General features: G+C 45.4%; 1 protein-coding gene across 1 annotated transcript in view; it reads right to left on the bottom strand.

Moving 5' to 3' along the window:
• The window catches only part of LOC146009790 (pancreatic triacylglycerol lipase-like), a 138,206-nt gene that overhangs the window by 103,733 nt on the left and 12,650 nt on the right, over positions 1-21,823 (bottom strand). Inside the window, exon 3 of the mRNA XM_083150250.1 lies at positions 18,708-18,756. Within this exon, the coding sequence (XP_083006376.1) occupies positions 18,708-18,756 (49 nt within the window). The remainder of the gene's footprint in view (positions 1-18,707; positions 18,757-21,823) is intronic.

Genomic DNA, 21,823 nt, shown 5'->3' with positions numbered 1-21,823 from the left:
TTTTGTACCTTTGCTATTGTGTATTCCTGTGCGATCTTTGGAACTCGGAGTGACCCCGGGGCTCTGCGTGAGGCATAAGTAGCGCTGCTGCATGATCCCGGGATCCTCACAATTGGTGGCAAGCGGTGGGGATCGCACACCCAAAGGAGGGAGAGCTAGGGGCTCGTATCTTGATGCGACCAGGCTCTGGAAACACAATAGCCAGTAATTGGCCAGTATTAGCTCATGTTTGAGGGACCTGGTAACCATTGTTCCTAACAAGGATGCCGGGGAGAAGAAAAAGTATACTTTGCGAGGGCATTAAGCGAGGGAAGAATTCCGCTTAAGTGCCGGCTTGTCCAGGGGACAATCCCTGCAAGCGAGGGAACGGCGGAGTGTGCCGTGGCCCAGAAGCGGAAGCTGACTTAAGGGGGTCCAGCAAGTGACGCTGACCAAGCTCTACGAGTGCAGCCCGTGTGGAGAATGGCTCCAGGAAAAGGACAGAGACGTCCAAAGAGAGGCAAGAGGTGCCCACAGTCACCCAGAGCAGTGAGGCTCATAGATGAGGAATCGTCATGGAGTCGTCTGGCTGAGGAATGGGACTGGAGAAGCCCATCCACGCTGATGCAGCCCCTCTGGGAGGATTGGGAAGCAGCATATCGGTGGATTAATGTATGGACAGGAGCTACTACAGAGGAGAAAGCAGCTTACCTGACCGATGAATTTAAGCAGTATGTATCTGAGGCTGCTGCAGGAAACCTGCTGCATACGGTGGCGTGGAAGGCTTTTGTCACAGAAGTAAGTAACGCCACGCATCAGCTAATGCATAGAAGCCGGATCGCTGCGGCCAGCGTGCCAGCACCGGGTAACGTGGTTCCTGGGAAGGAGCCCGCAAAGAGAACTCAAAGGGAGGAGGAGTTGATGGTGCCACCGGGGTGGATGACCGAGGGGTCCACTACCGAGATCCCAGGGGGGGAGGCAGAGGAACTGTGGCCTGCAGAATCTGGAGCTCCATTAGCGAGAATGAGTCTGGAGGACCTAATTGCGGAATGGAGGCTACGATGCAGCACACCCCCTGAAGGCCGCTCACACTGCACTCTTATCCGATGGGTGTACGAGCAACAAGAGGACCCGCTACATGCATTCAGCGTGTATAGGAACTGGGTCCTGTGTCCAGGAGAACTGAGAAGTGTCCAGGAGCAGTTACAGTGTCTCCTGCACTGTTATGATAATGCAGAGAGAGTCGCCCTGGCACAAGGGCAGCTGAATTCTCCAGAGTGGCTGGACCAGTGTCAGCGGGGGGAGGCAGAGGAACAGCGGCTGCTGCGGCTCATGCATCCTCAGAGAGCCACAGAACTAGATTCCCCACTGACACAGGGACAAATCACAGAACTGTTCCCATTCAGTGAGTTGGGAAATGAGGAACTAGCTGTGGAGTGTCCCTGTGATATCGCACCAGGGACCCCGGACTCTAAAGGAGCCCTAACATCATGGACTGTGATTGTGGCAGATGGATATCGGGGAGGGGATATTTATTCCCCCTGCATTGTGCCAAGTAGTGTGGCGGAGCTGGGCACTGTGGCCCCACATGGTGATGATGGACTGGTGCACACGGAGCCCGTGATAGATGGAGCAGTGCCAGTATACAGTGCAGGGGCTGCCCCAGAGAATAGCCCCAGAGCAGAGCATATCTTGGAGGCTGGGACTGTGATGGCTGAGTCCTCGCCACAGGAGGTACAAAGCAGTGGTCAGCCACTGCTCCGAGCAGCTAGCCAAAGGATGGGGGTGCACCCAAAATTGGCACCCCAGGAAGAATGGCAGTACATCTTCCCTTTTGCAGATGTGGGAGATGGAGACTTTGAAACTAGCGGCCAGAGGGTCTGCAAGGATTGTGCCCCAGCAGAGGGGGCAGTACTTCTCCCCTACATGACCACCAGCGGCCCAGGGAATGAGGGCATCTTGCCCCAGGAGCCCCAGCATATTCAGCAGGGGGAGATGGAAGGAAATGTGTCTGGTGTGTGCTCTGCCACTCTACCACCCCAGGAGGATTATCCAGGACTGTTCCCACTTAGCCATCAGAGCCAGGAGGAGCTGAAGTCAAAAGGCAGGTATGTGACCGGGGTGCCAGAGCAGGGAGTAGAGGCTGGGGTGCAGTGCTACTGTGAGTCCCCTGCAAGAGTGACTGACTGTAATTATGTGCCCGGGGAGCCGCTGCAGCAAACAGGCAGCCAAGCAAGCAAACATGGAGGGGATGGTCAGAGGCATAGCTCATCACCCCCCTGGGCCTCAGAGGAAGACACCTCACCACCCAGCATGGCACGAGCAAGAGAATGTGAGTTTGCACCTGGGGCTGTAAGGGAGATGCCAGCAGTGCTGCCGTACAATGCCACCCCACCAGTCCCTCTCATAGCCAGGCTGGGGAAGCAGTGCACCCTGGGGAAGATGGAAGTTTGCCCAGGGGAGGCCCAGCAGTTATTGTTCAAAGGGCTGGGGGAGGTGTTCGACCCAAGGGGGGGGATTGTGGGTAAATCAGGGGGAGACTTGCGGATACCCCCTGCTTCTCTGCAGCCATTGTGTGAAGGAGAATCCCCAGGACCGCTGCCTGCTGCTGAGGGCAGGTGGGGGCTGGGTGTGCTCAGGCCCTGGGAGGTGGGGGAGAAGGATCCCACCAGCAAGGCCCTTCAAGCATCACGTAAGGGACCAGAGGACCATCTAGAACTGGGGGAGGTGTTTGTGGGGGCTTTTGAGGGAAGAGCCAGGGAAGGATTGCGGATACCCCTTGCTCTTCTGCAGCCATGGTGTGAAGGAGAATTCCCTGGGCCACTGCCTACTGCTGAGGGCAGGTGGGGGCAGAGTGTGCTGAGGCCCTGCAAGGTGGATGAACAGACATGGATGGAAGGTTGCCCAGGGGAGGCCCAGCAGCTTCAGGGGCTGGGGGAGGTTTCAGACCCAAGTGGGGTGGATGTGAAGGCGTTTGAGGGAGGGACATTGTCGGTACCCGCCGCTCCTCTGCAGCCAACATCAGCACTGTTGTTAAGAGCGGCCAGGTTCCCTGATGCTGGTCTGCGTGCGCAGATCGGGCCCCTCCCAGTTGCGCCAGAGGCGGAGGGAGGAGGAACAACCAAAAGGGAAGGCGAGGAGGAAACATTCCCACCTGACAGTGGAAAACCCTGTACCAGGAGTACTGGAGGTTGTGCGCCAAACTGTGAATGGCTGAGCCCAGGAGGGCCAGGGATAAGCAATACGCAGGGACATTGTGTAGCCGTGAATCGCAGCGGCGGTAAACAACAGGGGTGCTGTGTGACGGAACCAGGCCACGCCCCTTTCCGTCATATGTTGTTCTCCCGCCTCTTTCTGCGCTTCAGCAAAGAGAATTGCAAAATGCCGGCGATAACCGGATATTATCACTGACTGTATTCATATCTGAGCTGTGTTCCCCAGACTGCTGTATACAGGGGACATCACAGGGCTGTATGTCAGACAATAATAATATGTTATACTGAATAATCCAAACCGGTTATTCCATTAGGCTGAGTATGTGTGCTACTGGAGGGGAATATTCCCTCATGTTATGTAAATGACTGTAATATGTTCCCAAAGCTTTGTATACTGTATCCCATACTGTTACATATGCATATGAAGGCAAGAAGATAGTTTTCTGGGCACAGGAGAAACTGGTAGGGAGGATCAGCGTTGCCCGTGGTTACGTCACTGCCTCCAGGTAATGTTCTTAGTAAACTGCGATGGTATCATGAATAAGGGATTTGTGACTCTGATGTTAATTATGGCAGTCTTCCCAAATGCGTATTACTTAAATATTGTAACTGTATATGTGGAGACAAATGGTCCGGCTAGAATGGACCAAATGATTAGATTGGAATGTGTTTATTTGGTGTAGTCTTAGGTTCAGGGATCAAAGGGCCTCTTTATAGGCTGTTTAGTAACAGAGACTACAGGTAGTGGCAGAGACATACACTTCCCCCCCCAAATAACAAGAGGCTAAGGATGGATAACACCAGGGTCAGTCTCCAGAGAAGAGATCTGTTCACATGAAGGTGTGAAATCCCTCACATACACAAGCTTCAAAGCCAGATGAAGGGAGTGAGTTAATCAGCCCCTGGACAGGTAATAGGAGACCCTGTTACATTCATGCAACTGCACCCAGCATAGGAAGGGTTAAGAATTCCTGAGGGAGGGGGAGAGGGGTGCCTTTGGGATGTAAGTTGGTTTTGCAGGGAGAGAGGGGAGAGATGAGAAGTGACTGAGCGTCAGCGCTGGAAGTTGTGGACTTGCGGGTCCTGTCCATCTGAAGCTAACCTGAGTGGTGTCGTGGTAAGGTTCTGATAACGTGACTAATACTGATGGCCTTTCTGTATATAATGTATATAGACTGTAATTGCTGATTTTACATGTATAACCCGTGTGTAAAATAAAGGTAATACTTTTGTACCTTTGCTATTGTGTATTCCTGTGCGATCTTTGGAACTCGGAGTGACCCCGGGGCTCTGCGTGAGGCATAAGTAGCGCTGCTGCATGATCCCGGGATCCTCACAGCAGGTATACAGGTATATAATGTCATACTGTATATACTGTACATACGCTGCACGGTGCTTATAACATAGACATGAGCAGGTATACAGGTATATAATGACATACTGTATATACTGTACGTATGCTGCACGGTGCGTATAACATAGACATGAGCAGGTATACAGGTATATAATGACATACTGTATATACTGTACATACGCTGCATGGTGCGTATAACACAGACATGAGCAGGTATACAGGTATATAATGACATACTGTATATACTGTACATACGCTGCACGGTGCGTATAACACAGACATGAGCAGGTATACAGGTATATAATGTCATACTGTATATACTGTACATACGCTGCACGGTGCGAATAACATAGACATGAGCAGGTATACAGGTATATAATGTCATACTGTATATACTGTACATACGCTGCACGGTGCGTATAACACAGACATGAGCAGGTATACAGGTATATAATGACATACTGTATATACTGTACATACGCCGCACGGTGCGTATAACATAGACATGAGCAGGTATACAGGTATATAATGTCATACTGTATATACTGTACATACGCTGCACGGTGCGTATAACATAGACATGAGCAGGTATACAGGTATATAATGTCATACTGTATATACTGTACATACGCTGCACGGTGCGTATAACATAGACATGAGCAGGTATACAGGTATATAATATCATACTGTACATACTGTACGTACGCTGCACGGTGCATATAACACAGACATGAGCAGGTATACAGGTATATAATGACATACTGTATATACTGTACGTACGCCGCACGGTGCGTATAACACAGACATGAGCAGGTATACAGGTATATAATGTCATACTGTATATACTGTACATACGCTGCACGGTGCGTATAACACAGACATGAGCAGGTATACAGGTATATAATGTCATACTGTATATACTGTACATACGCCGCATGGTGCGTATAACATGGACATGAGCAGGTATACAGGTATATAATGTCATACTGTATATACTGTACATACGCTGCACGGTGCGTATAACACAGACATGAGCAGGTATACAGGTATATAATGTCATACTGTATATACTGTACATACGCTGCACGGTGCTTATAACATAGACATGAGCAGGTATACAGGTATATAATGTCATACTGTATATACTGTACATACGCTGCACGGTGCGTATAACATAGACATAAGCAGGTATACAGGTATATAATGTCATACTGTATATACGCTGCACGGTGCGTATAACACAGACATGAGCAGGTATACAGGTATATAATGTCATACTGTATATACTGTACATACGCTGCACGGTGCGTATAACATAGACATGAGCAGGTATAGAGGTATATAATGTCATACTGTATATACTGTACATACGCTGCACGGTGCGTATAACACAGACATGAGCAGGTATACAGGTATATAATGTCATACTGTATATACTGTACATACGCTGCACGATGCGTTTAACAAAGACATGAGCAGGTATACAGGTATATAATGACATACTGTATATACTGTACATACGCCGCACGGTGCGTATAACATAGACATGAGCAGGTATACAGGTATATAATGTCATACTGTATATACTGTACATACGCCGCATGGTGCGTATAACATGGACATGAGCAGGTATACAGGTATATAATGTCATACTGTATATACTGTACATACGCTGCACGGTGCGTATAACACAGACATGAGCAGGTATACAGGTATATAATGTCATACTGTATATACTGTACGTACGCTGCACGGTGCGTATAACACAGACATGAGCAGGTATACAGATATATAATGTCATACTGTATATACTGTACGTACGCTGCACGGTGCGTATAACACAGACATGAGCAGGTATACAGGTATATAATGTCATACTGTATATACTGTACGTACGCTGCACGGTGCGTATAACACAGACATGAGCAGGTATACAGGTATATAATGTCATACTGTATATACTGTACATACGCTGCACGATGCGTATAACATAGACATGAGCAGGTATACAGGTATATAATGTCATACTGTATATACTGTACATACGCCGCATGGTGCGTATAACATGGACATGAGCAGGTATACAGGTATATAATGTCATACTGTATATACTGTACATACGCTGCACGGTGCGTATAACACAGACATGAGCAGGTATACAGGTATATAATGTCATACTGTATATACTGTACGTACGCTGCACGGTGCGTATAACACAGACATGAGCAGGTATACAGGTATATAATGTCATACTGTATGTGAGGGTACGAGTTCCTCAATCACTCAGACACCGAGCAGATGAAACCAGAAGAATGGTTTATTTTCCACAGCACGCACAAATAGACAATAAACAGTGGCAAAGGTAAATTGCAGAGTAGAAAGATATTCAGGTAGCAGGCCCAAACAGACAGTCCTTGTATAGTCACAGTCCCAGATCAGTTCCACAGGGCAAACTATCACTTAGCCCACACAGCAGTGATAGCATATAAGTCCACACGATACCTAGACAGAGCATAACCTCTTAGTCCAGGACAGTCCATTAATTCTCCTCCTGGCTTGTGTGCGAGTCATTTTAAAAACTTCCAATTCCCACGCTTCTCCATACCATCAGTGGGCTTGCACTCAATCCCTATTGGTGGATTCAAGTCAGGTTTATCCCCCCTCCCAGGTACTGCTGCTGCCCATCTGCTTCTGCCCCCTGCTGGGGTCGGTTCCAGAAAGTCTGGAAGTGGCCAAGATATGCATAGCAGAGTCAACCCAAGATATAAAACACAGTCTGATTACATTATGTGGTGGTCACCCCCTGTGGACAACCCTCCTGTTGATAGTAGGGGAATTTGATCACCCCCTGTGGTGATTGTCCTTCAGCTATCCCCCTCATGTAAACAGCAGGAACAATAATCGGCTGATTACATTATGGGCTGATCACCCCCTGTGGTGGCCGGTTCCACAAAGTCTGCTAGAGCCCAGAGGTTTACAAAGAATTGTAAACCCCCCTGTGGAGATTGCCAATGGTACAATGCTTACATGAATAAAGTCCTGGGAAATACAGACATTACATTTGAGGTGGGATTATACAGCCTAATAATATATGATCTGGAACTACACACACATATAGGGAGTATATAGACATATATGGAGAACAAGAGGGTACCGACGGACTAAAATAGTACATTAATTACTACACCTAATAAAATATAGTAATTACAGATTTACAGTGAATCTGATAACCTCACACTCACATTTGGCGGCAGCGACAGTGGGATCATTCAGACACCAACCATCGAGCACAGAAAGCACAGAGAACAGAGGATCAGACCATATGTAAGGAAACGGAAAATGCAATAAGGTGATGTTCAGCAAGTGAGCAGGTGTCAGTCCTGTGAAAGGGAAAATGTTTCCAAGGAAAGAAAATCGATGCCTCAAGACCCCTGTAGCAGAGGAGCTCAGGGATGGAGGTTCTTCAGTGTATCGGCAGGCTGGGAAGCCGGATCTGTTATTTATTGTCAGGAAAATGCAGTATATCTGGAAGTACTGGGAAGACGCTCAGCAGATGGTCAGCGGGTGGAGAGTATCCAGCATACAGGACAAGTTGTGTTACCTGGGGGATGCATTCCTGCACTGTAAAGGTGAGGCCACCTCGTGGAATCTGCTGGGGGAGCCAGAGTTTGTAGAATTTACAGAGGAAGTGATTGTTACAGTTACCCAGATGCTACAAAGAGGACAATATTCTGAGGCTGAAGGACAAGTCCAGAATAAATTGATGCCCCAGATAGAACCAGAGGAAAGGTCTAGAAGGGGGCTACTGCAATCTGGGCAGACAACCGAGGGGTCTGCCACAGAATTAATTGTTACCGCAAGAGAAGGGTCGTTGTCAGGGGGGCCCCTAACTGCCCTTGAAGAAATGAGTATGGAGGAGCTGATAGCAGAAGGTCAGCTGCGAGGTATACCCATCCGATCCTGCACTCGCGGGGAAATCCTTCAGCAGATCCTTCACGATCAGGGAGATCCTACAAATGCATTTGCTGATTATCGAGCCTGGATCCTCCATTTCGGTGCCCAGTTGAGTGTGTGGGAACAATTGCAGTGTCTGGAGGAGTGCTTCGTGGTGGCAGAGGAAGAGGCGATTGATCGGGGGCTCCTGGATACCCCAGCATGGCAAGATCAGTGTCGCAGGGGGCGTGATGAAAGGCACCGTTTGCAATTGCTTCTCCCCCATCCTAGGGAGGAGCTGCACTACTGCTTCCCTTTTGCTGAGGTGGGAGATGCAGAGCTATTATCCTGCTGCCAGGGGATCTATGAGGACTGCGTCCAAGAAGAGATCGCCGTGGTTAGAGGAGTATCCGACAACATCCAGGCCACCAGCCCACCAGTCACAGATGACGTCGTGTTTCGGGCTGCCCAGCATACTCAGCTGGGGAAGGAGGCTATCGCGGAGAAGGAGGTGTGCGCAGAAGTAGCTGCAGGTGAGCATCTGGCTTTTAAGGGGACAGAGCTGACACAGCCTGTCCTGCAGCCACCAGCGGAATTGTTTGTGATGGAGGGTCCCTCCTCAGCCCTGGACATTGAGACCAAATGCTGGACTGAAATGTGCCATGCCCCTAGTTTGGGTTTGGGGGAGGAAGGACATGACGGGGTGGTGGAAGTGCCAGGGCCAGAGCCCCTATATTGGCCTGCTGTTTGGCCCCTGGTCCTTGGGCAAGAGGGGGAGGTGGAAAGTGGTCCCTGCCCCATTGTGCCCGAGGCAAAAGTATTAGTAGGTTACAATGTTGCAGAGGGGGGGTACCCAGAATCCGAAGAAGAGGAATCGCTACATCCCTTGTTAGTTCCAATGTATGACTTAGACTGTAATCATGCCCTTGCTGGTTCTGCAAACCAGCCGCCTTTTACAAGATGGGTTTGGTATGATGTCACCCTGTGGGACTCAGGTGGTATATCCAAACCCCAGATTCTCGGCTCTGCATCCCGCTATTCCAGGTTGTTATTGGTTCCTGAACAGCTGGGTACCGGGACTACAATAGTAGGGGAAGGAATGTGAGGTTATCAGATTCACTGTAAATCTGTAATTACTATATTTTATTAGGTGTAGTAATTAATGTACTATTTTAGTCCGTCGGTACCCTCTTGTTCTCCATATATGTCTATATACCCCCTATATGTGTGTGTAGTTCCAGATCATATATTATTAGGCTGTATAATCCCACCTCAAATGTAATGTCTGTATTTCCCAGGACTTTATTCATGTAAGCATTGTACCATTGGCAATCTCCACAGGGGGGTTTACAATTCTTTGTAAACCTCTGGGCTCTAGCAGACTTTGTGGAACCGGCCACCACAGGGGGTGATCAGCCCATAATGTAATCAGCCGATTATTGTTCCTGCTGTTTACATGAGGGGGATAGCTGAAGGACAATCACCACAGGGGGTGATCAAATTCCCCTACTATCAACAGGAAGGTTGTCCACAGGGGGTGACCACCACATAATGTAATCAGACTGTGTTTTGTATATTGTGTTGACTCTGCTATGCATATCTTGGCCACTTCCAGACTTTCTGGAACCGACCCCAGCAGGGGGCAGAAGCAGATGGGCAGCAGCAGTACCTGGGAGGGGGGATAAACCTGACTTGAATCCACCAATAGGGATTGAGTGCAAGCCCACTGATGGTATGGAGAAGCGTGGGAATTGGAAGTTTTTAAAATGACTCGCACACAAGCCAGGAGGAGAATTAATGGACTGTCCTGGACTAAGAGGTTATGCTCTGTCTAGGTATCGTGTGGACTTATATGCTATCACTGCTGTGTGGGCTAAGTGATAGTTTGCCCTGTGGAACTGATCTGGGACTGTGACTATACAAGGACTGTCTGTTTGGGCCTGCTACCTGAATATCTTTCTACTCTGCAATTTACCTTTGCCACTGTTTATTGTCTATTTGTGCGTGCTGTGGAAAATAAACCATTCTTCTGGTTTCATCTGCTCGGTGTCTGAGTGATTGAGGAACTCGTACCCTCACACTGTATATACTGTACATACGCCGCACGGTGCGTATAACATAGACATGAGCAGGTATACAGGTATATAATGTCATACTGTATATACTGTACATACGCCGCACGGTGCGTATAACATAGACATGAGCAGGTATACAGGTATATAATGACATACTGTATATACTGTACATACGCTGCACGGTGCGTATAACACAGACATGAGCAGGTATACAGGTATATAATGTCATACTGTATATACTGTACATACGCTGCACGGTGCGTATAACACAGACATGAGCAGGTATACAGGTATATAATGTCATACTGTATATACTGTACATACGCTGCACGGTGCGTATAACATAGACATGAGCAGGTATACAGATATATAATGTCATACTGTATATACTGTACATACGCTGCACGGTGCGTATAACATAGACATGAGCAGGTATACAGGTATATAATGTCATACTGTATATACTGTACATACGCTGCATGGTGCGTATAACACAGACATGAGCAGGTATACAGGTACATAATGTCATACTGTATATACTGTACGTACGCTGCACGGTGCGTATAACATAGACATGAGCAGGTATACAGGTACATAATGACATACTGTATATACTGTACATAAGCTGCACGGTGCGTATAACACAGACATGAGCAGGTATACAGGTACATAATGTCATACTGTATATACTGTACATACGCTGCACGTGCGTATAACACAGACATGAGCAGGTATACAGGTATATAATGTCATACTGTATATACTGTACATACGCCGCACGGTGCGTATAACATAGACATGAGCAGGTATACAGGTATATAATGTCATACTGTATATACTGTACATACGCCGCACGGTGCGTATAACATAGACATGAGCAGGTATACAGGTATATAATGACATACTGTATATACTGTACATACGCCGCACGGTGCGTATAACACAGACATGAGCAGGTATACAGGTATATAATGTCATACTGTATATACTGTACATACACTGCACGGTGCGTATAACATAGACATGAGCAGGTATACAGGTATATAATGACATACTGTATATACTGTACATACGCTGCACGGTGCGTATAACACAGACATGAGCAGGTATACAGGTATATAATGTCATACTGTATATACTGTACATACGCTGCACGGTGCGTATAACACAGACATGAGCAGGTATACAGGTATATAATGTCATACTGTATATACTGTACATACGCTGCACGGTGCGTATAACATAGACATGAGCAGGTATACAGGTATATAATGTCATACTGTATATACTGTACGTACACCGCACGGTGCGTATAACATAGACATGAGCAGGTATACAGGTATATAATGACATACTGTATATACTGTACATACGCTGCACGGTGCGTATAACACAGACATGAGCAGGTATACAGGTATATAATGTCATACTGTATATACTGTACATACGCTGCACGGTGCGTATAACATAGACATGAGCAGGTATACAGGTATATAATGTCATACTGTATATACTGTACGTACGCTGCACGGTGCGTATAACATAGACATGAGCAGGTATACAGGTATATAATGACATACTGTATATACTGTACATACGCTGCACGGTGCGTATAACATAGACATGAGCAGGTATACAGGTATATAATGTCATACTGTATATACTGTACATACGCTGCACGGTGCATATAACATAGACATGAGCAGGTATACAGGTATATAATGTCATACTGTATATACTGTACATACACCGCACGGTGCGTATAACATAGACATGAGCAGGTATACAGGTATATAATGACATACTGTATATACTGTACATACGCCGCACGGTGCGTATAACACAGACATGAGCAGGTATACGGGTATATAATGTCATACTGTATATACTGTACGTACGCTGCACGGTGCGTATAACACAGACATGAGCAGGTATACGGGTATATAATGTCATACTGTATATACTGTACATACGCTGCACGGTGCGTATAACACAGACATGAGCAGGTATACAGGTATATAATGTCATACTGTATATACTGTACATACGCTGCACGGTGCGTATAACACAGACATGAGCAGGTATACAGGTATATAATGTCATACTGTATATACTGTACATACGCTGCACGGTGCATATAATATAGACATGAGCAGGTATACAGGTATATAATGACATACTGTATATACTGTACATACGCTGCACGGTGCGTATAACATAGACATGAGCAGGTATTCAGGTATATAATGACATACTGTATATACTGTACATACGCTGCACGGTGCGTATAACATAGACATGAGCAGGTATACAGGTATATAATGTCATACTGTATATACTGTACATACGCTGCACGGTGCGTATAACACAGACATGAGCAGGTATACAGGTATATAATGTCATACTGTATATACTGTACATATGCTGCACGGTGCGTATAACATAGACATGAGCAGGTATACAGGTATATAATGACATACTGTATATACTGTACATACGCCGCACGGTGCGTATAACATAGACATGAGCAGGTATACAGGTATATAATGACATACTGTATATACTGTACATACGCCGCACGGTGCGTATAACATAGACATGAGCAGGTATACAGGTATATAATGACATACTGTATATACTGTACATACGCTGCACGGTGCGTATAACATAGACATGAGCAGGTATACAGGTATATAATGACATATTGTATATACTGTACATACGCTGCACGGTGCGTATAACATAGACATGAGCAGGTATACAGGTATATAATGTCATACTGTATATACTGTACGTACGCTGCACGGTGCGTATAACATAGACATGAGCAGGTATACAGGTATATAATGTCATACTGTATATACTGTACGTACGCTGCACGGTGTGTATAACATAGACATGAGCAGGTATACAGGTATATAATGACATACTGTATATACTGTACATACGCTGCACGGTGCGTATAACATAGACATGAGCAGGTATACAGGTATATAATGTCATACTGTATATACTGTACATACGCTGCACGGTGCGTATAACACAGACATGAGCAGGTATACAGGTATATAATGTCATACTGTATATACTGTACGTACGCTGCACGGTGCGTATAACATAGACATGAGCAGGTATACAGGTATATAATGTCATACTGTATATACTGTACATACGCTGCACGGTGCGTATAACATAGACATGAGCAGGTATACAGGTATATAATGACATACTGTATATATTGTACATACGCTGCACGGTGCGTATAACATAGACATGAGCAGGTATACAGGTATATAATGTCATACTGTATATACTGTACATACGCCGCACGGTGCGTATAACATAGACATGAGCAGGTATACAGGTATATAATGACATACTGTATATACTGTACGTACACTGCACGGTGCGTATAACATAGACATGAGCAGGTATACAGGTATATAATGTCATACTGTATATACTGTACGTACGCTGCACGGTGCGTATAACATAGACATGAGCAGGTATACAGGTATATAATGACATACTGTATATACTGTACATACGCTGCACGGTGCGTATAACACAGACATGAGCAGGTATACAGGTATATAATGACATACTGTATATACTGTACATACGCCGCACGGTGCGTATAACACAGACATGAGCAGGTATACAGGTATATAATGACATACTGTATATACTGTACATACGCCGCACGGTGCGTATAACATAGACATGAGCAGGTATACAGGTATATAATGTCATACTGTATATACTGTACATACGCCGCACGGTGCGTATAACATAGACATGAGCAGGTATACAGGTATATAATGTCATACTGTATATATACTGTACATACGCTGCACGGTGCGTATAACATAGACATGAGCAGGTATACAGGTATATAATGACATACTGTATATACTGTACATACGCTGCACGGTGCGTATAACACAGACATGAGCGGGTATACAGGTATATAATGTCATACTGTATATACTGCACATACGCTGCATGGTGCGTATAACATAGACATGAGCAGGTATACAGGTATATAATGTCATACTGTATATACTGTACGTACGCTGCACGGTGCGTATAACACAGACATGAGCAGGTATACAGGTATATAATGACATACTGTATATACTATACATACGCCGCACGGTGCGTATAACATAGACATGAGCAGGTATACAGGTATATAATGTCATACTGTATATACTGTACATACGCCGCACGGTGCGTATAACATAGACATGAGCAGGTATACAGGTATATAATGTCATACTGTATATACTGTACATACGCTGCACGGTGCGTATAACATAGACATGAGCAGGTATACAGGTATATAATGACATACTGTATATACTGTACATACGCTGCACGGTGCGTATAACATAGACATGAGCAGGTATACAGGTATATAATGACATACTGTATATACTGTACATACGCTGCACGGTGCATATAACATAGACATGAGCAGGTATACAGGTATATAATGACATACTGTATATACTGTACATACGCTGCACGGTGCGTATAACACAGACATGAGCAGGTATACAGGTATATAATGACATACTGTATATACTGTACGTACGCTGCACGGTGTGTATAACATAGACATGAGCAGGTATACAGGTATATAATGTCATACTGTATATACTGTACATACGCTGCACGGTGCGTATAACATAGACATGAGCAGGTATACAGGTATATAATGACATACTGTATATACAGTACATACGCTGCACGGTGCGTATAACATAGACATGAGCAGGTGTACAGGTATATAATGACATACTGTATATACTGTACATACGCTGCACGGTGCGTATAACATAGACATGAGCAGGTGTACAGGTATATAATGACATACTGTATATACTGTACATACGCTGCACAGTGCGTATAACATAGACACGAGCAGGTATACAGGTATATAATGTCATACTGTATATACTGTACATACGCCGCACGGTGCGTATAACATAGACATGAGCAGGTATACAGGTATATAATGACATACTGTATATACTGTACGTACGCCGCACGGTGCATATAACATAGACATGAGCAGGTATACAGGTATATAATGACATACTGTATATACTGTACATACGCCGCATGGTGCGTATAACACAGACATGAGCAGGTATACAGGTATATAATGTCATACTGTATATACTGTACATACGCTGCACGGTGCGAATAACATAGACATGAGCAGGTATACAGGTATATAATGTCATACTGTATATACTGTACATACGCTGCACGGTGCGTATAACATAGACATGAGCAGGTATACAGGTATATAATGTCATACTGTATATACTGTACATACGCTGCACGGTGCGTATAACATAGACATGAGCAGGTATACGGGTATATAATGTCATACTGTATATACTGTACATACGCTGCACGGTGCGTATAACACAGACATGAGCAGGTATACAGGTATATAATGACATACTGTATATACTGTACATACGCTGCACGGTGCGTATAACACAGACATGAGCAGGTATACAGGTATATAATGTCATACTGTATATACTGTACATACGCTGCACGGTGCGTATAACACAGACATGAGCGGGTATACAGGTATATAATGTCATACTGTATATACTGTACGTACGCTGCACGGTGCGTATAACACAGACATGAGCAGGTATACAGGTATATAATGTCATACTGTATATACTGTACATACGCTGCACGGTGCGTATAACATAGACATGAGCAGGTATACAGGTATATAATGTCATACTGTATATACTGTACATACGCCGCATGGTGCGTATAACACAGACATGAGCAGGTATACAGATATATAATGTCATACTGTATATACTGTACATACGCCGCATGGTGCGTATAACACAGACATGAGCAGGTATACAGGTATATAATGACATACTGTATATACTGTACATACGCTGCACGGTGCGTATAACATAGACATGAGCAGGTATACGGGTATATAATGTCATACTGTATATACTGTACATACGCTGCAAGGTGCGTATAACACAGACATGAGCAGGTATACAGGTATATAATGACATACTGTATATACTGTACGTACGCCGCACGGTGCGTATAACATAGACATGAGCAGGTATACAGGTATATAATGACATACTGTATATACTGTACATACGCTGCACGGTGCGTATAACATAGACATGAGCAGGTATACGGGTATATAATGTCATACTGTATATACTGTACATACGCCGCACGGTGAGTATAACATAGACAGGAGCAGGTATACAGGTATATAATGTCATACTGTATATACTGTACATACGCTGCACGGTGTGTATAACATAGACATGAGCAGGTATACAGGTATATAATGTCATACTGTATATACTGTACGTACGCTGCACGGTGTGTATAACATAGACATGAGCAGGTATACAGGTATATAATGTCATACTGTATATACTGTACATACGCTGCACGGTGCGTATAACATAGACATGAGCAGGTATACAGGTATATAATGTCATACTGTATATACTGTACATACGCCGCATGGTGCGTATAACACAGACATGAGCAGGTATACAGGTATATAATGTCATACTGTATATACTGTACGTACGCTGCACGGTGCGTATAACATAGACATGAGCAGGTATACAGGTATATGTCATACTGTATATACTGTACATACGCTGCACGGTGCGTATAACACAGACATGAGCAGGTATACAGGTATATAATGTCATACTGTATATACTGCACATACGCTGCATGGTGCGTATAACATAGACATGAGCAGGTATACAGGTATATAATGACATACTGTATATACTGTACGTACGCTGCACGGTGTGTATAACATAGACATGAGCAGGTATACAGGTATATAATGTCATACTGTATATACTGTACATACGCTGCACGGTGCGTATAACACAGACATGAGCAGGTATACAGGTATATAATGTCATACTGTATATACTGTACATACGCTGCACGGTGCGTATAACACAGACATGAGCAGGTATACAGGTATATAATGTCATACTGTATATACTGTACATACGCTGCACGGTGCGTATAACATAGACACGAGCAGGTATACAGGTATATAATGACATACTGTATATACTGTACATACGCTGCATGGTGCGTATAACACAGACATGAGTAGGTATACAGGTATATAATGTCATACTGTATATACTGTACATACGCCGCACGGTGCGTATAACATAGACACGAGCAGGTATACAGGTATATAATGTCATACTGTATATACTGTACGTACGCTGCACGGTGCGTATAACATAGACATGAGCAGGTATACAGGTATATAATGACATACTGTATATACTGTACGTACGCTGCACGGTGCGTATAACATAGACATGAGCAGGTATACGGGTATATAATGTCATACTGTATATACTGTACGTACGCTGCACAGTGCGTATAACATAGACATAAGCAGGTATACAGGTATATAATGTCATACTGTATATACTGTACATACGCTGCACGGTGCGTATAACACAGACATGAGCAGGTATACAGGTATATAATGTCATACTGTATATACTGTACATACGCTGCACGGTGCGTATAACATAGACATGAGCAGGTATACAGGTATATAATGACATACTGTATATACTGTACATACGCCGCACGGTGCGTATAACATAGACATGAGCAGGTATACAGGTATATAATGACATACTGTATATACCGTACATACGCTGCACGGTGCGTATAACATAGACATGAGCAGGTATACAGGTATATAATGTCATACTGTATATTCTGTACATACGCTGCACGGTGCGTATAACACAGACATGAGCAGGTATACAGGTATATAATGACATACTGTATATACTGTACATACGCTGCACGGTGCGTATAACATAGACATGAGCAGGTATACAGGTATATAATGACATACTGTATATACTGTACATACGCTGCACGGTGCGTATAACATAGACATGAGCAGGTATACAGGTATATAATGTCATACTGTATATACTGTACGTACGCTGCACGGTGTGTATAACATAGACATGAGCAGGTATACAGGTATATAATGTCATACTGTATATACTGTACATACGCTGCACGGTGTGTCATTACATTTCTTACCTCGTACAGCTGCGGCCAGGGATAACAGTAGGACATATATAGGGACCATCTGGAAGTGGAAACATGGGGTGACATTTAATAGGGTGCAAAAAATTGCCGAATTTGCACTTTTTTCATAAATCGACAACTTAATGTGATGCGAATTGCTGCAAAAATCGCCTGAGCATAACCAGCCATGGGCTCATTGAGCCGGACCTGGTTCCAAAAAATGGGGACAAAAAGCATAGGGGTCCCCCATATTTTGAAACCAGCACCGGGCTCCAACAGCCCGCGGTGTCATGCCACAGACGGGGGACATTTTTTACATAAGGTCCCCTGGCTGTACCATGAGCACCATCGCTGCTCAGCCTTGGATGGGGTACCTGGGGGAGTGAGTCCCCCCCCCCCCCAAGCTTCACCCATCCAGGGCTGAAGCCCAGGGCTGTCACCGGAGTCCGTGGGCTTTGGACGCCGGGCTGATAGGGTTAACTCATTCATACATAACATTGCTTTATACAGGTGAACTACAAGTGCCAGCAGCCCTCCCCCGCATGCTGGGACTTGGTGAACTACAAGTCCCAGCATTTGGGGCATTAATGGACCCGCTGGGACTTGTAGTCCACCTGTAAAAAGAATGTTAAAATAAAAAATACACACAGAGAAAAGTACAACTTTATTACACACACACACACACCTCCCTTTTACACCAATATACTTACAGAACCAGGGTCCAGCGCTGCCTCCCTCCTCCACAGCCAGCCCTATCAGGCTGGTGTCCAAAGCCCATGGATGCCGGTGAGAGACCCGGGCTTCAGCCCTGGATGGGTGAAGCCTGAGGGGGGACCCCTTTTTGGGGGGGGTCCCCACTCCCCCAGGCACCCTGTCCAAGGCTGACCAGCCACGGTGCTCATGGTTTGGCCAGGGGACCTTATGTAAAAGGTGTCCCCCGTCTGTGGCATGACACCGCGGGCTGTTGGAGCCCAGTGCTGGTTTAAAAATACGGGGTATCCCCAGATTTTTTGTTCCTCGTATTTCCCCGGGGCTGGGTATGCTCAGGAGGGGGGACCTCACGCCATTTTTGTTTTATTTTACACTAAATAAATTCGCACATTTTCATGGCTAGAAATCGCAAATCGCACCATATCACACTTTTTTTGCCGCAAATTCGCATCTCATTAAATATGCGAATTAACAGCAAAAATGAGAATTCTAAAAAAAATGCGATATACTGTAGTGTGATTTTGAGCAAAATCGCACATTTAAAAAAAAATTGCACTTCTCTAAATCTCGCCCATGGAATCAGAATACTGTGGTGGTCTGATAAGAGTAGAATGTGGTGAGCGCTGCCCCTAGTGGTAGATCATGTGTTTGCACGCTGTAACAGGGCAAGGATGCTTGTGGCTCAGAATATTGGGGCCGATTCATACTTGTTTAGGTCCGAATTCATCCTCTTCCCCGATATCCGGGTCTGGGCATGCGCGAATATGCGCTTGTGCAAACCCCAGTAGCGGACGGCTTTGGCAAGTTTCACACTCGCTGAGCCATTTGTTCTGGGAAGGGAGGGCCGGGGGCAGCAGCAGGGGAAAGCCCAGTGTTGTATAGGCACTGGGCATTCCACTGAGAAGGTAAACCTGCTCCGGGCAGGCAGATGACGTCACATGATTCTAGTGCCCGCCCCGAATTAGGCAGATAGTGGGCAGAATAAAAGTCAGTGACAATCGAATGATTTCTCTCCCAGTTTGGCCGCAAGAGAGGGGAAGAGTTCTAGTACATTCTGTATCCCCTAGCATGAGAACGGGGGGATTCCGGTGCCTGGGGTGGGGGAGGCGGGCTGTGCTTACCTGGTGGCTAGGCCGTGATTACACGCAGCGTAGAGAATCGGTCTGAATCAGGAACATTGTCTCATAATATCACAGTCACAAATAAATATAACAATAAAGTTATAAAAGACACCAGATAAATGCAGGGACAGTAACTGCTGGGATAGAATAAGGTGCGTCATTCACCGTCTGTAATGGCAGCTATGGGAATAATGGGAAAATGACGTTTTTTTATCTGGCTTCTCTATTCTTCCTTATGTAATTATACCCAGATTTATAAATCATTTTTAAAAATCATCAAATTTGCTGTAGTAGAGTGAATAATAAAAAGGTGAATCTGCACAGAGAGAGTAAAGACACCCCCCCCCCCCCCCCATACACCGGTGCGATTTACCCCGATTCTGATCAGGCCAAGAAACCGGGTGAAATCAGAAAGATTGCATGTGGTTTAGATCCGATGCGTGGTCCACCATGCATCGGATGGGAGCCCATAGATCGCAAGTAGGATCTGTCTGATCAGACAGCCTTCAGCACAGTGGTGTAACTATGGTAAGGCAGACCCCGCTGCCACTTGAGGGAGTGAGCTGCAGTGGGTCTGTGTGGGCGCCGGGTGCTGGGATCTGTCCGGCACACTGACATGCTGTCGCTGCCTGCTGAGGGGGGGGTCGGAATAATGCAGCCAGTATTTACCCTGCGTAGAAACAGTATAACCAGTGCTATTTTTCAGCAGGCTCCAGCAGGAACTGAGCCCCTTATTCTAGTTCACTCTTTCTGACAAAATCCTTCTTAGATGGACAAAACCATGTGCACTGCAAGGGGGCAGATGTAACATGTGCAGAGAGAATTCGATTTGGGTGAGTTATTTTGTTTCTGTGCAGGGTAAATACTGACTGCTTTATTTTTACACTGCAATGTACAGTAGATTTCACTTTGAAGTAAAACCCCACCCAAATCGAATTCTCTCTGCACAAGTAACACCTGCCCCACCTGCAGTGCACATGGTTTTGTCCATCTAAGAAGGATTTTGTCAGAAAGAGTGAACTAGAATAAGGGCCTCAGTTCCTGCTGGAGCCTGCTGAAAAATAGCACTGAGCATAACTCACCCAAATCTAACTCTCTCTGCACATGTTACATCTGCCCCACCTGCAGTGCACATGGTTTTGTCTATTTGTCTGAAGCGTAGAAGTATCTACAGCCATGTACAGCGCTGATTCCATGTACTCGGACATTAGGCAGCAGGAGTGGGGCTGGGGGTATGCAGGAGAGCACATGTAAACTCTCCTCAGACAGGGCTACCCCCTCTCCCCCATGCTACAT

Source organism: Crinia signifera, chromosome 6, assembly GCF_055691185.1.
Source record: "Crinia signifera chromosome 6, ASM5569118v1, whole genome shotgun sequence".
NCBI lineage: Eukaryota > Metazoa > Chordata > Amphibia > Anura > Myobatrachidae > Crinia > Crinia signifera.
Note: the sequence above shows the minus strand (reverse complement) of the source record. Positions and strands in the feature narration are given on the sequence as shown.